The 16,399-nt window shown below is 41.9% G+C and overlaps 1 protein-coding gene across 1 annotated transcript in view; it reads right to left on the reverse strand.

Annotated features, from left to right (window-relative positions):
* Positions 1 to 16,399, reverse strand: part of LOC124622915 (protein O-mannosyl-transferase TMTC1-like) — a 675,090-nt gene that overhangs the window by 212,885 nt on the left and 445,806 nt on the right. The window contains exons 6-8 of the mRNA XM_047148705.1: positions 15,426 to 15,557; positions 8,770 to 8,842; positions 5,429 to 5,532 (exon numbers count right to left, since the gene is read on the reverse strand). Coding sequence (XP_047004661.1) covers positions 5,429 to 5,532; positions 8,770 to 8,842; positions 15,426 to 15,557 — 309 coding nt within the window. The remainder of the gene's footprint in view (positions 1 to 5,428; positions 5,533 to 8,769; positions 8,843 to 15,425; positions 15,558 to 16,399) is intronic.

The raw sequence follows: 16,399 nt of genomic DNA on the forward strand, positions 1-16,399 counted from the left end.
GGAGGAATCGTTATTTAATTCCAGCGGCGGCTCGCAGCCCGCGCAGCGCTTCGAGAGATATCTGCCCCATAATACAGTTGTCAGAGGCAGGCGGGCCGGCACAATAGCGCGCTGGAGCAGCCGCACCGCGCCGCGCAGCGCCGCTGCCAGGGACTCCGCTGGAGGGCCGGCGGCTCTGTCAGCGGGCGGCCGTCCGTTCCGCTCTCACTGGCCCGCTCTCCACGCACTCGCTGCGCGGCGTAACTGTACGCGACGTCACTATCACAAGTAACTCGGGCGATGTTCGTATTCTCTCACCACATCCAGAGGACGGCCAGATTAGGAGGTATAATCTACTGCAGGGACACGAGAGTTTCTGGCAGAAACTGACCTAACCACTGTTGTTTTGCCGCAGTAGAGGTGATGCCTTTAATTACTGTCTAACATAACTACCTTGCTTTGGAACCTTGCTTTGGAACGTCACCTTCGAGCGTGCCGAGTTCAGCATGCTGCTGAACGTTCAGAAACGACTTGAACATGTGGTAAGCGTTCCTCAAAGTGGTATATGATATCGCACCGGGTCCAGAGACAGTTGTCGGCTGTATCTGGCTCGCAAACTACACCCTTTGCAAAATGACCGACACTAAAATTTCTTCGTTAGTTCTATTGCCAGGGATATACATAAATGAAAGCTTCAGTGTCCTTGAACATGTTATAGGGTAAAAGGGAAAGTGTCATGCCTAGTCAATAAGGACATCAGCTTACACAAGCCCCATTAAAAATAGAGCTATACAAGTTAACACTAGTTCTCCAAATGGTTCAAATGGCTCTGAGCACTATGGGACTTAACAGCTATGGTCATCAGTCCTCTAGAACTTAGAACTACTTAAACCTAACTAACCGAAGGACATCACACAACACCCAGTCATCACGAGGCAGAGAAAATCCCTGACCCCGCCGGGAATCGAACCCGGGAACCCGGGCGTGGGAAGCGAGAACGCTACCGCACGACCACGAACTGCGGACACTGGTTCTTCACCCTAAGGTCATTCTTACGTGAGCACTATGTCCATTCAGAATCCTTACAACATGTGAAATATTACACGTAAAACAAGGAAATGCAAAATATGTAGCTTTTCTGTAGATTAAGCCATTCGCACTAAATCACTCCTCAAAAAGAGCACACTTATATTTACGTAGCATTGATCACAACGAACCTATTTTTATAAGAAAGCATCAGAAAACACAAAGGTTAAAAAAAAATTTTTGGATCCAGAAAAACGCGAAACAGCAACAACTCACGGAATGTTTTACAATTATGCGACTCTGCTACCCCCACCGTGAATGATTTACGACCATACTTTGCATCTTACCTTCTACTGAAAGCTTTAATCATAGAATATTATTGACTGACATTTAATAAAAAAATTTTACCAAGAACAATGCGATTTGGATGAATCATCAATGTTCCGTTGCCTTGAAATGTACGCTTTCGTAATACACAGGTTACAATAATTCTTTAACCCCAAGTACGACTTCTCTTCATTTTACCACACCAAATCACATAATTAACGTCGGGTTTTTGGGAGAGAATAATTTTGTGATGCTGAGGGAACGGCATAAATACATGTGGGCTTCAACTGAAAGCCAAGATGCCTTATCACCACTCTATGCTGAAGAGAGATGGCGTTCATGCGACGTAGGTGCTGTTTTTCCATTTCACTGGTCTACGTTTAAACATACATTCAGTTACGCGACACGCTAAATATTGCCCTGCAGGTTCGGAAATATTTCCCAACATACTTTTTCCGGTCTATGACGTCAGAAATGCGGTACGCTCAACGCCCAACGTTCGAACGCACGGCCCGTATGAAGTCAGCTTTAGCAGTAGTTTTCCTGTCTGATTGTTCCCCGAGGTCAGTGGATTACACGGGTGACCATTGGCACAGACCAAATCTTTTGTTACTTTTTGTAGTTGTTAGGCAAATGTATTGACCTCTCACGTAAATGTTTTGTTTAGTCTCCGCTAGAATATTTTTATCTTGCTTCTTTATTGAAACTGATATTTAGTTAAAGTAGTCACCTTAGTTGCAGCGATCTTCTTACCATAAATAACAGGCCAATGGAATATTGGGAAAGACATCCATACGTGAAATCTGTACATTTTATTTGGAAAGTTTTCGTATTTATGTGTGACCTTACAACGTTTTCATTGTGGAGATGCCTTCCTATTTTGAGTGTGACGTTACAGCCATTACTCTCTGAAGAGAACGAAACATCACTTTTTAACTTTTGACCGAAGTCTTGGTTTTAGAGACACTCGTAGTTGTTGCCCTCCACTAACTCGTCAGAGTTAGAAAGAGGTTCAAAATATCTCAGTTTAATAGCCGAAGAACTCGTAATATGTCAATCATATTTCACTTGAAGAAAAAATAGATTTCTGGAAATTTGTATCTCATAACGACAATGACGGCGAAATAAAGAGAACAAATGAGAATAGCCTAAGTTGCGGAAACCTTTGGTTTACGATTTCGTAAACAGAATATGTTTTGCGAGATAATGTAGAAACATGGATACAACAAAAGCAGATGAGTATTATCGGTAGTCTGGAACTTCACAGAAACAGTGTGATACGTTGTGGAAGAAACTTCTCGTAGATAAAGCAGTCAAATGATTCGTGAAAAGTTGTTTGGCAGTGTAATCGTGTGTAGAAGAGACACAGCTAGTTAGAACATTTCGCTGATACTGGTTGTTCTTTCTGTAAGAACCCCCAGCCTTCTCACCACTCAAATTTATTGGAGCAATTTTGTTTTTAATTCCAGTTTGTATCGTTAAGAAGCTGCTACTACGCGATAGTGTAGGCCACAGACTACCTCGACGTCTAGAATGCCGAATGCGCGAGCTTTACTTAAATTGTTAATGTTGTACGAAGAAGGGCTCAATAAAACTACGACGTATGGTCTACACATTTCTAATTAATCGCAGTGGCACATACTTACGTATCTGTGAAGTGGAATAATATTAAAGTAGAAGAATTAAAGTTGAGATTGTTGTACCGTCATTCAGTATTTACGTACTGTCAACCATTGACCCGCAGTATTGAAGGTACTTTAACCACGCTTCAATATATGGGGCTACCTGCCGACAGCGCGGTGTTTTCGTAATAGTATAAAGAAATTATGCTGTTTTCTTTTGTTTTGTATCAAGGGAAATAGTCACATACACTTTCTGATTTTTACCAGAAATATCTATTGATGGAATTCCCCTAAAAATCTTCAGACACATGTGAAGGACGCTATACATAAATACTGTATAGAAATCTCTTATTTTAGGAAAAAAAGGATTTTGTGTTTCGAACACCATAATTCCAGCTTGGTTGTTCATCCTCAGTTAAATTTTCCTTTTCGAGTGCATATTTACTTTGTGTGGATGTTTAAAAAATATTCATTTCCAAGTTATGTATTGTTTAGTTAAAAGATACACCGTTTACACAAAAGAACATCCTGCTGTATCTAATGAACATGCTGAATATTTACAACGTACTAAGGCAACAACATTTGTCAATTCCTTGTACTGGTTATAAGATGTAATTAGAAAGCTGCTTCCCGTTCAAGTTGAATTACAAAATCAAAAGTAATTTTGTTTTAAAAAATTGCAGCTACATGTTCAAGTAAAAAACATTAGGTCCTAATGTCGTGCCAACCCTCAAGGAACGACGATATATTGCCTGTAATTAATCAATAGAAAGAAACAAGAGGAAAATATACCAGCTAAGACGGATGACGACAACGTAATGATGTTCCTCAGCTATAGAGTATTTCCCCCAGACTGTCATTTGATTTGAAAGGTAGTAATTAACGTCAAATAGTGAAACTTTTTAAAATAAGGTTTTTGTTCCTTATTTCTGCAAGCTAAATTCACTGTCATTAACTTCAAAACTACTGTAAAAGTGTCCAGTTATATTGGCCACTTAATCAAAAATAACTCTACTCTTATCAACTGTGTGGTTTTTATGGGAGGCATTAAATAGGGGTCAGCGAGACCACCATACCTCACTTTTTAGCTGGACATGCGCAACTTAGATCGCTTGGCAACACGGGCGTCGAGTCGCTAGCAACAGCTCGGTAACGCGTTGAAAGCGATTTATTGGTGAGTCACCGTGCAGTCGCGCTCTCTTCGGAGCCATATTTAACTACACGGGAAGTCATCTCAAGTAACCGGTTACCAACTCGCGACACCAACGTGTTTCAATTCAGTCGCTCCCTTTGTGAACTGCCTAACAGTCACGAGCGAACGGATTCACAGACAGACTAGCACAGCAAAATTTATCCCATTATGCAGAATCTTTTAAGGAGTGATTGTACATCCTAGGGTGACAATGTTAAAATATCAAAATTTGTCATTTTTTTCAAACATTCGATTTTATCGGAGAATTTTGTTTGTAACTGAGCACATAAATAAAGAGCACAAGAAATTTTTATTGTTCTAGTTGCGTATGTGTTGAACGTTATCCTTGGAACGCTGCAGAAATTTCATGTTTGTACATTCAGTACTTTTTGAGATGATTGGTCATGAATAGCAGAAAACTAGTTCCGAGATGCTGATGTTCGAAGTTTTTAATTGCTATCTTTCACATACACGTACAGTTCTGATTCTTTCACGCACTAGAACTGCTCAGGCTCATATTATTTGTTCTATTCATTGTCGCAATTACCTATTGCCTGCCTTCTTCTTTTCGTTCTTGCTTCTTGTGTCATTTGCTGACCATGAAAGTCTGCTTAGCGTACATGAAGCACATCCAGTTCTCGCACTCCTCGTGCTGTGTTCTGCCACAATCTCACCCCTAACTTATACTGAAGCTTCATTCTTTTATAGTCCCCATATTTATCAGCATCAGGCACTGGTAACCTTAAAATCAAGAGGCCAAAAAACATTTTTAAATAAACGGCGCCACACAACGTCATTGAAGGAATTGTTCACATTATGTGTCTTTTCCAGCAAACATTCATTTGGTAGCTCCATATTTGAAAAATCTGTGTTTATATGTTTGATTGCCTCCACTACTGCCTAAGGAAGAGACATAACAGTATTTTCAAACAATCTTGTACCAGAAACAGAGCACTGATTTGCTTAGTCGTAATGGCATCTTCTGGTAGGTAACAGTTGCATCAAAAAGAGGGAAATTCACGGCCTTCTAAACCGTGTGGTTCCCAAGATATGACTGTCCAAATCTGGCAGTGTATACAAGTGTGAAAATCGTCAGTCGCATATCAAATTTAAAAATATTTTCCGAAGGTCTTGTAATCGTCTGACTGTCAGGAGAGTCTAAACTACAGTATGGAATGGAGAACAGTAATTGTCAACTTCATCGATTTAGACATACGACCTTCAATTGAACGAATCACGTGACTACTTGGAATCGTAGGGACCAAATGGTCTTGGTACTCACCGGACGAGCCTGCTGGGGTGGAATGCAGCGGGGTTGTCCTGGCTGGAGAAGCGTGGCAGCGAACCTTGGAGCAGCGCCAAACGGAACACAAGCAGCGCGCTCAGCTGTGAACAGCAACAACACATTGTGAGCTGTATCTCACATGTGCCAATTTTATGTCGATTTGTTGCATAATGTCCCCATACATGTGGGACTTCAAGCGCTTTACTAAATTATACTCCGTTGTGTACGTGCAGATAGTGTTGTGCGTGTGTGTGTGTGTGCGTGTGTGTGTGTGTGCGTGTGTGAAAGAGAGAGAGAGAGAGAGAGAGAGAGTCGCTGTGTGGGAATATGGCTGCGAGGTTAGGTTGTTCTCAGCTGGTAGCAGGCCACATTGGTCTGACACGTTTATTGTTCAGTACAGGTGTTTTCAATCTGTGCGTCACGGTTCCTAGGCGGACCGCGGCGTTGGTTACATAAAAATGATGATTTAGTCTATTTTCTTCCTGAGTAAAGGATCAAGTTGCGCACTAGTTGTGATATCTAGCGAACAGACAAGTAACTGTTGTTACTATAGCAGCATGGTGAATGGCAGGTTAGTAAAGTGAAAGAAAAAATTGAGTATTGAAGATATACTTTACGTTTCCCTGTTCTTGATTTCGGTCTAGAAGACAATGACGTTCAGTTGAGTGAAGAGCCATTGTGGATCATTTAAATGAACTCAGCGATTACTTTCTGAATTACTTTCCAAAAGAAGTTGATTAACACAATTGAATCAAAATTATTTCAATACAGAACTCCCATAAATAGTCAGCACTGGAAAACAAAATTTGTTTATTAATACTTTTTCAGACCACACACTGAAACCTAACATGGTTTCGTCATTACAGCTTGAATTTTGTAGTTTGATGAACTAAGAATATCAGTAATTTTTGATACATTTAGTAATATCCTACTCATGAGAGGTACGTTTTTCAGCATTGGTGGTACTGAACACAAAATACAGATCGCGAATAATGAAGAAAGAAATGTGAATCGCAATTTTGAATATTGTGTCGGGACTACAGACGCTGAGAATTGATGTAGTTGCATGTTTAAGATGTAATATGAATAAGTGTTATGTAAAATGTGTTATGTGAACAACCAATAAAGAAATAACTAGTCTTCTTCAGCTTAATAATAGAAACCGAAGATATATTAAAATTTGTTCTGCAGCAAAGACCTGAGCCCATTGAGAAAATCTGCCCCAAACAAAAACGGACGACTTTGTCTCAGCGTTGAGAAATGCAAAATTGTGTGTTTCGTGGAACTTTTGAAACAGTCACTGTCTTCAATTTCGAAAACAGAGAAACTCATTAAGTGGTTGTGTGGTTTCGTTATTCATTTCTGCTACTTTATTATCGACGACCCGATTTTTTATGTTATTTTAACAGCTTATTTTTTGGGTCTACTTTAAAACTTGCTTCCATGTCTGTAGAAGAATATATACACTAAAATGCAAATAGTACAATGAAGTTAATTCCGGTATATTCCATTGACGCGCATTTATTCTGTTTCGCACTTTCAGGAAGTGAAAGTTCCTGAAACCCTGTTGAACATCCTTCTTGGTGGTATGGAATCATCTTGTCTAAATCCTTAGCCCACTACATATTATGCTGTATTCTGATGAAGTCTGTTGGAAGTTGTAACATCAGTAGGTTACAATTCCTTTCTTGGAGAAATGAACAGATATGCATTATGGTGCTCTGGGAAAAGTTTCACTCTTCGGAGATTCTGGAAGTAATTTTGCATTTTGTTTTGTGTAATATATTTGACCCAGGTTCAGTGATTTATGTGTAACAGAATGACTGCTGCTCCTTTGTAGTAATGATTTATTCAAACCATGATTATTTCGGGCTATTAAAATCCCATACTTAGGTTATGAAATTGTTGTGTTTTGTCATGCGTAATATGCGGCCGTGACAGTCACTGCGCCTTAGGCTGAAATCGACCCTTTGAGATGTAGTGGTCTGGAACATTGACTGGTCTCACCGCATATTGTGCATGACCAAATGAAGTAACGACACACAAGAAAATGGGGTTTTAACATCTAGAAACCGGTCGTGGTTTCAATTAACAATTACTACAGGTAAATCGGATGTCATTGTATTACCCATTTCACTCAGTTGTCGGTGTGCTACAAACCAAATTTGCTGTCCGTAATTTCTAATGTAAAACTATCACTTGTAGGACCTATCCTACTTCTACATCTACATGATTACTCTGCAATTCACATTTAAGTGCTTGGCAGAGGGTTCATTGAACCAAAATCATACTATCTCTCTACCATTCCACTCCCGAACAGCGCGCGGGAAAAACGAACACCTAAACCTTTCTGTTCGAGCGCTGATTTCTCTTATTTTATTTTGATTGTCATTCCTACCTATGTAGGTTGGGCTCAACAAAATATTTTCGCATTCGGAAGAGAAAGTTGGTGACTGTAATTTCGTAAATAGATCTCGCCGTGATGAAAAACGTCTTTGCTTTAATGACTTCCATCCCAACTCGCGTATCATATCTGCCACACTCTCTCCCCTATTACGTGATAATACAAAACGAGCTGCCCTTTTTTGCATCCTTTCGATGTCCTCCGTCAATCCCACCTGGTAAGGATCCCACACCGCGCAGCAATATTCTAACAGAGGACGAACGAGTGTAGTGTAAGCTGTCTCTTTAGTGGACTTGTTCCATATTGTAAGTGTCATGCCTATGAAACGCAACCTTTGGCTCGCCTTCCCCACCATATTATCTATGTGGTCTTTCCAACTGAAGTTGTTCGTAATTTTAACAGCCAGGTACTTAGTTGAATCGACAGCCTTGAGAATTGTACTATATATCGAGTAATCGAATTTCAAAGAATTTCTTTTGGAACTCATGTGGATCACCTCACACTTTTCGTTATTTAGCGTCAACTGCCACCTACCACACCATACAACGGCTTTATACACTGCTTGCGGCAATACTTCCGGGATATCCAAGTTTTTCTTAACTGTTTCTCTCTAATGCGTTTTGATTTTTGTGCCTACTGAGTTTCTCTTTCAAACTAAAAAGCTCAGCTGAAAAACCCGTAAACAAAACTACTCATTTGTTTAACAAAGGAACTCTTCTAGTGAAATATATTGTTTCGTAACTGAGTGACATGTTTCTCGAAATGTCTGTGCTGAATACATCACTGTGTAGTTTGGAAACGTGGACCATGGGATATCACTTAAGGGAGAACATGGAAGCACTTAAACGTGATCTGCAGAGGGATGTTGACAGTGACGAAAATAAGAGATACTTGGAATGACGGGCCAAGGAGCTGGTACGCGCACATTACTTACCGCCATCAGCAATTTGGCTGCCCTTCGACTAAAGAGTACCGTCTCGGTGTTGCAGCGCGCCTCCACCAGGCTCCTAAAACAGTAACAGATTTATGGCAAAAACGGCGGAATTGAAAAGATTCCTTGCGCCTAGCTACAGACAGGTATGTTTTCCTCTCTAATGTACCTCCATACAGCCTACTGTTCGTTTGGTCGACGAATTCTCGCCCTGGCTAGTTGGATCTTATGAAATGACTATACCAAGCATTTTTGTATAGCTGTCATGGAAAACACTGTACCTGAAAAGGGGCAGCAACTGTTCCTTTGTATCGTGAGCCTAGAAAGTGGAATTTGTTATTCGCTCTCGGTGTACTGAGTGACACGATGTCGTATAGGTACGAAATACCTATCCCTCATGCCAAGTTTACGTCAGTAATAATAATGAAAACTGAGCGAGAATGGGACCGTGAATGTAGCGAAATTCGTGATTGAAAACCGAAAGGCTGTGTGTGGCGTATACGTATTGACAGACAAACAAAGCCAAGCGGTATACGGGCAGTTCCGTTTCATTTCAGAATGCAGGAAACAATGCATTTTTTGTGAAGGCTAAATTTTCTGCAATTTAAAGGAGACGGTTAATTAATATCTTTTGAAACCTTCCATCGGTGATAAGCCAGTGTTCCGTATTTTTAAGAGTTCAAGTTACTGTAATTTAATAAAATCACATGATTCTGAGGCCCGTAGCTCTGTAACTACACAAAGTAAAATTCTCAAATGATATTCAAAATGTAAGTAATATTGTACAGTCTGAGGTTGTATTCATGCGGTAGTTATAGAATTTAATGTTAATTTTTATAATATTTAATACTTTATCTGAAAACCAGCGTTTTCAATTGGAATGAAAGTTATATAAAATTGTTCAGAATTTTCTTTAGAAACAATAGTACTTAGTTCGTTTGTAGTATCTTCAGTGGGGTGCTGTAGGTAAAATATAAAGTAAATGGAAACAGCAGCATCACCTCTGAGCTATCACGAGGCCGTTGTCGACATCCTGTTGCTTTTGTTTCAAGGCAAACCAGCTCACACCTAAGTACAGCGTGAGCGTAAATATTTATTACTAGCTGGCGAACCTGGCATATCCCGGATATTCAATTTGCTAATGTTCTATTAGAAACGAAAACAAATGAACTGTGTTTGCAGTGCAATGTCCCGGAGGGTTTCTGTACGCTTGGCGCATCTGCTTCGAGTGTCTACGACGTGAATGTGCTAACATCTCTATGGCGACACCTCCCGTATAGCCATTTGCGCTTTGCATCTGAAATCTGTTGAAAGCGCTACCAGGTGTCAGGGATTTCCTTAAGTTGACTCGACTGTAGAGTATGTTGGTAATAAAAAATAAAATATTAAGAAATAATTCATGATGCGGCACTTTTTACACATTCAAGTGTTTATGCAGTCATCTTTTGAACAATGTGTCGTAAAATTAAATGTTTCTGTAGGTACAATCAGTGGCATATGGAAAATGCGTTGTGATTAGAGTTAGTAGCAAAGAAGTAACAAATTTTAGCATCACAGACAATGGGGCAGTTTTTCACGAAACCGAGTGTTTATGACGTCATATCTTCTGAACTACGTGTGGTACCACGATATAATTTTGTAGACGTATTTAGCTACATAAGTAGATATTGTCTGCGCCATTTATTGCGAGTAGAGAGCAGCCATATGATAGGTACGATAGGCAATAATGTCCCTATCAACAGAACTTTCAAGTCCAGGTACGTTAAGAACTCCAGTACCTCCACGTACAATTGCTACAGGGAGCCAACCATTACCATGAGAAAAAGAATCATTAATATCAATACTAAAATTAAGCGAGAGCCGCGCAGAGGCTCATTCGCGCTGCTGCTGCAGCACAGGCAACTGCATTGAACGCCGCCACGATGCCTTACAGGAGATTTCGTCGCCGTTCTAAACAGACAGTGTATAAAACCACGGAAGTAATAATCTTAAATGTCAAGCATGATGTGGCAGTTTTCCATTCATGTTATTATTTATGATGTCATATCTCCTTAGCTCTGATAAGCAGGCGGTCCTTAACTGAAATTAATGTTTAATAAGAAGAGGTTGAAACTACATAAGTTTATGAAAACACCGTAAGGGACTTCCTTTGTCTTGTTGTGTACATTAGTCGGCAATAATCATTATGTACAAAATTTTAGTTGCTAAACTGATGCATGCAAATGAACAAATTTGCCAGTAGGACCCTAGAATACGTATTTCTTAGTGAGTCTTGAACAATCTCTGCTAATTATGTTTTTTACTTCATCACCCCCTCTAACGTTACAACTACTTTTCAATCTCGCTGTCTTTAAAGCAAAAGACTGTTCAAAAATGTGGCACCGGAAAATTGTTTCAGTAATTGCGAACGTAACTAAGTGATGATAAGAGTGTGGCGCACAGCCTGTTACCGGACTACTGGCGTGACTGTAGATCAAGATCAGACTTTCTTCGGCCCGGCATTATGAGGTGGAGGGGTACAGGCTCACTGCCCCCGGGAAAGATCGCCGATACTCATGTGCCAGCAGGCTGACTGGACCTGAGGCGGTCCTGGAAGTACTGGAACGAAGAATCGCAGCCCCTCCCCTTCCCAAGCGGGACTGAACCAGGGTCCTGCAGCGCCGCAGAGTAGTACCCTACTCGCTGGACCACCACACCACAGCTGACTCACAAAATGACAAATGACATATTAGGCAGAACATATACGAGAATTGTATCTGAATATCCAATTAGAAGGGAAGAGATGGGGTTGAATCACGGATCACGAAAGGACCTGAGGCGGTCCTGGAAGTACTGGAACGAAGAATCGTAGCCCGTCCCCTTCCCAAGCGGGACTGAACCAGGGTGCTGCAGCGCCGCAGAGTAGTACCCTACTCGCTAGACCACCACACCACAGCTGACTCACAAAATGACAAATGACATATTAGGCAGAACATGTACGAGAGTTGGATCTGAATATCCTATTAGAAGGGAAGAGATGGAGTTGAATCACGGATTACGAAAGGACGGGAAGAATACTGGCTAAGCCCTCTTCGCGCGAACCATGCCGGCATTTGCCTGGAGGGATTTAGGGAAAGCCCAGAAAACCTAAAGTTGGTTGGTCCGACGTGGATTCGAACCGACATGCACCCGAAAGCGAATCCTATTCGTGAAAGACGCATCGTTACGATGAAAATACACTGCTTGACATTTGACAAGGACAGGATGGTGGACAATATGGGACACGGTGTATACAAAATGGAGGTGGCGTGGTATATAACAAATTGGTACAAATTTCGCCACATGTGAAAGCAGGATAACAGACATAGCCATTTCATGTTTGACTCAGGTGACACTCCCAGTATTAAGGTCGATATCATACTGTCAGTAAGGAAATGCCCTCCTTGGGCACTAATGCACGTTTTGCACCTGTTATTCAGCTACCTGCTAAACTGTGATGATGTCCTTGGGGGATGTTGTCCCACGGCCCTCATAAGACAATTTTCAGTTCCTTCACTGTTCATGGAGGGGGAGTTCGTTGAGAGAGACGTCTGCCAAGAGCATCCCAGACATGCTCCGTAGGGTATAGTTCCAGGAAGTATACATGCCGTTCCATTCATTCGATATTTTCACTTTCCAGTGCGTCCGACAGCTCAGCGGTGCTTTGAGAGTGGGCATTGTTGTTCACAAACAGAAAGTCGGGACGTACCGCAACCCTAAGCAGAGGAAAATGATTCAGAATGATTTCGCTGCAATCCGCTGTGTTGTGACGAAGCCTCACTCTGAGGTATGCAGCGATCTTTTGCCATTGCGCGTAATGCCTGATCACACGATAACGCTTAGACCGATGAATTTCATGAGCGTTCTGTTGTGTGTAACTTCTTCCCGTCTCTAGCCACACAAATTGCTGGCCAAAATAACTTGCCACAGTGTGAATGAGGCTCGTCGGAGAACACACTGGACCACTGTTCCACTGTTGGTGGCCCCAACCGACATGCTCCCTACACCAACGAACTCTTTCTCGACGATGGCGTAGTGGAAGAGGGGTGCCTGTAGCAATTTTCCGACCGCGCAAACCAGCCTGATTTAATCCTCAAAAAAATGTTCTGGCATAGAAACATGTACCGGTAGTGTCTGAAAGGTGTGCTGCGATCTACCTTGGACGTATTCTCCTTTTCGCCACTAAGTCTACGTATCGATCACCTACGACCATCGGCATGCTTTCGCATGGGATTTCCGCCTTCAACAGTCTTTTATATTCACGAGGTGACACTTTATGACATACCCGTTACAGCGGCCACAGCAGCGACGCTTCGACCGCCTTCGAGCCGTCCAGCGGTTCGATCGGCTTCGAGCCATCCAGCAGTTTTCCCAAGGTCGTATGTACTCAAAATGATGTCCTGCAGACATGTTGTCGTACCACACGGAATGTCCCACTAATCAGCTCCACAACAACTTGAGCCAAACACCGTACTCCGTGAACTGTCGAGTGCATAGAAGGCGTTCTCGCACTGCCTTTTTGTGCTCAATACGTCCACGTTCCTTAGGAAGTGTCAATTTATCCTTTAAAAGTGTCAAGCAATGTACAATAATTGTACAGTGAGTGGCGGCAGAATAATTCGTAGCTACCAAAGACCATGGAACACATTTGCTTCTGTCGAGTCCTGATATAACGTATTTCCGATGTCGCACATTTAAATCAGCGGAAATTTGACACTTATCAGACTGCAAATCTCCCTTTGCGGAACTGCGTACGCTACGGTAAGTCCGATCGTCAAACGTGATGGTCATCACATGCAGCATTTTACAAGTGTGGGAACATTATTTCTGAATTCTTGTTGAAGGTCGACCAGGGACACTGTTAACCTATCAGGCACGAAATCGTGGTATAATCTCCTATAGGCCATGCCCATGAGAGTTACATCAGTAATCGTCACACTTGTGTAGTCGGTTAACTGCGCGGTTACGTTTTAGCAACGCGCCTGCTTGTAACAGACTGCAAGGCTATTGTGTGTACAGTGACGCCAAACGTTACTCCCAGTCGGAAAAATTGAGCCGCATATACTGCACATATTCAATTGGGACAACTCTTATTGTGACTCTTGGGAACTCAGACTAGCACGCTCTAAGACTAAATGTATCTTCTATACCAGCCTTTGATCGCCACCATATAGGTCAGTTTTATTGGGCAATTCAGTTTTTTACTGAACTCTTCACTTACGGTTAATTTGTTAAACCCCTTTGCATAACTGTTTCTTCCTAAAAGTCATATATGCGTTAGTAAACTGTGTATGCAGACAGAGACACCTCAGCAGCAAATCTTTTGCCGTTGCTTGTGCCGTAGCTGCAAACACAGTGTGCCGATGCTGACACCGCTCACACAGAGTCTTTAACCTTTTTCATCATGTGTTCTGTTATGACTCTTTTATCTAGACAAAATATTATAATATTTATTATTTGTTAACATAGTTATGTTGCTCTACAACGATTTTATTGTACTCGTGTCGTAGTTTTTTCACGTTGTATGTAGATACTATTTCTAATAATTTATAATCATGGTACACGACCTACCATTATTATGTACTCTTTCGTTTGTTGCGTAACCGTACCCGAAGATGATTATTGGAAGTTAAATTGATTATCAAATGAAAGGAAGAAAACCTCTTCAGATGAAAGGGTGTTATAAACGCTATTACACCCTACAAGGACCATGACACATTTACAGGGTCCAGCTGAAATTTTAAACTGTGAAAATAATGATTGACATAATGTCTTGTGAGATATGGAAGGATTATTTGTAGTAAACTCCTTGGTCAAAATAGCTTAGTTACCCATTTGTACTCAATCCATCTTCAGATTCGATTAGTGTTCTGAGAAAAGGTACGTACAATAATGAGGTACACTAGCAATACCTAACCTGAGCTGAATTGCTTTCTTCACATCGATATTATGGACAATAACCGCTTCTGTAGACGGTTAAAGCCAGAACAGGAAACAAATAATAAAACACTTTATTTAAGTCGCCCGATTTCAGTAACTGTTGTCTCTGGAGGTAAAATTGTATAGGTTATTAGGCCGCGTCATGTTACTTTCTAAATATTTCATCTTTAGCTATCGACGTTTCACACCCCTCTGTCGGCATCTTCTTCAGGAGCCTCCGGTTCCAGGGCTTTAACAGAACATGTGGAAGGTCAACGTATGTTACCCTGAAGATATAAAGCGTTCTGCTTATGGACGGAACATTGATGTTCGATGGAGTTCAGATTACTCGGGACACCAGAGAAGTCCTGAAGATGAACCCCGCAGAGGAGTCGAAACGTCTCCATTTGAAAAAAACTTTCTAGTGCATCGTGAGGCGGTCTGGCAACTTACAATATTTTATATTCACTAAAGTATTTCATTAATATATACGACGCATATTATAATTGACAATGAAGTATACATGAAGAAGTTTGCACAATTATTAAAAATGACTATTGAGGATGGCTACAAAAATCTTAAGGAGTGCTGGTTGACTGTAAGATAAGTTGGTCAAAGCAAACGTTCTCAAGAATGCTACTAGAAAATTTTACGTTTCACGGGACAATTCAGTAGGCCAATGCTAGTGCTCTAGAGAGTTTGAAGATAGTCGGGGTACTTACTTCTTGAGGGAGCTCCAGGAGCGGTAGGCGTCGAAGAGCAGGTTGACTAGCAGGGCGGCCACGCCCGTCTCCTTGGCCAGCATGGACAGCGCCGCCAGCAGCACGCTGGTCCACAGGCGCGGCTGCTCACGCCTAGGGCAAACACCACGCCTCACTCGCTGCTCACAGGGGGGAGTGCGTTGCTTTTGGAGCTCTTTGGAGCTCAATTTCGGGAAGAGACCAGTGACACTGTAGCTCATTCTGAGGCACGCTCACTCCAGCAGTAGAAATCTCTGGTGTGCGAGAGTCTTGCCTTGTACACTGAGATGCCAAAAGCCGTGGGATACCTCCTAATGTCGGTCGGACCTCTATTTCCTGGGGTAGTGCAGCAGCTTCATGTGACGTGGACACAACAAGTCATTCGCAGCCTGCAGAAATACCTCTAAAGCCAACAATAATTGCGAAAGTGTTGCCGGTGCAGGATTCTGTGCGGGAACTGACCTCTCGGTTATGTGACAATAATTTTCAGTGGGATTTATATCGGGCGATCTGGTTGCCCAAATCATTCGCTCGACTTATCCAGAATATTCTTCTAACCGATCGCGAACAACTGTGACCCACTGACATAGGACATTGTCATCCATAAAAAATGCTTCATTGTTTGGGAACATGAAGTCCACGAATGGCTGAAAATGGTCTCCAGGTAGCCGAACATGACCATTTCGTGTCAACGATCGGATCAGGTGGATCAGAGGACCCAGTACATCTCAAACAGACACAAATGGTTCAAATGGCTCTGAGCACTATGGGACTTAACATCTGAGGTCATCAGTCCCCAGAACTTAGAACTACTTAAACCTAACTAACCTAAGGACATCACACACATCCATGCACGAGGCAGGATTCGAACCTGCGACCGTAGTGGTCGCGCGGTTCCAAACTGGAGCGCCTAGAACCGCTCGGCCACATTGGTCGGCTCCAAACAGACACAGTGC

Source organism: Schistocerca americana, chromosome 7, assembly GCF_021461395.2.
Source record: "Schistocerca americana isolate TAMUIC-IGC-003095 chromosome 7, iqSchAmer2.1, whole genome shotgun sequence".
NCBI lineage: Eukaryota > Metazoa > Arthropoda > Insecta > Orthoptera > Acrididae > Schistocerca > Schistocerca americana.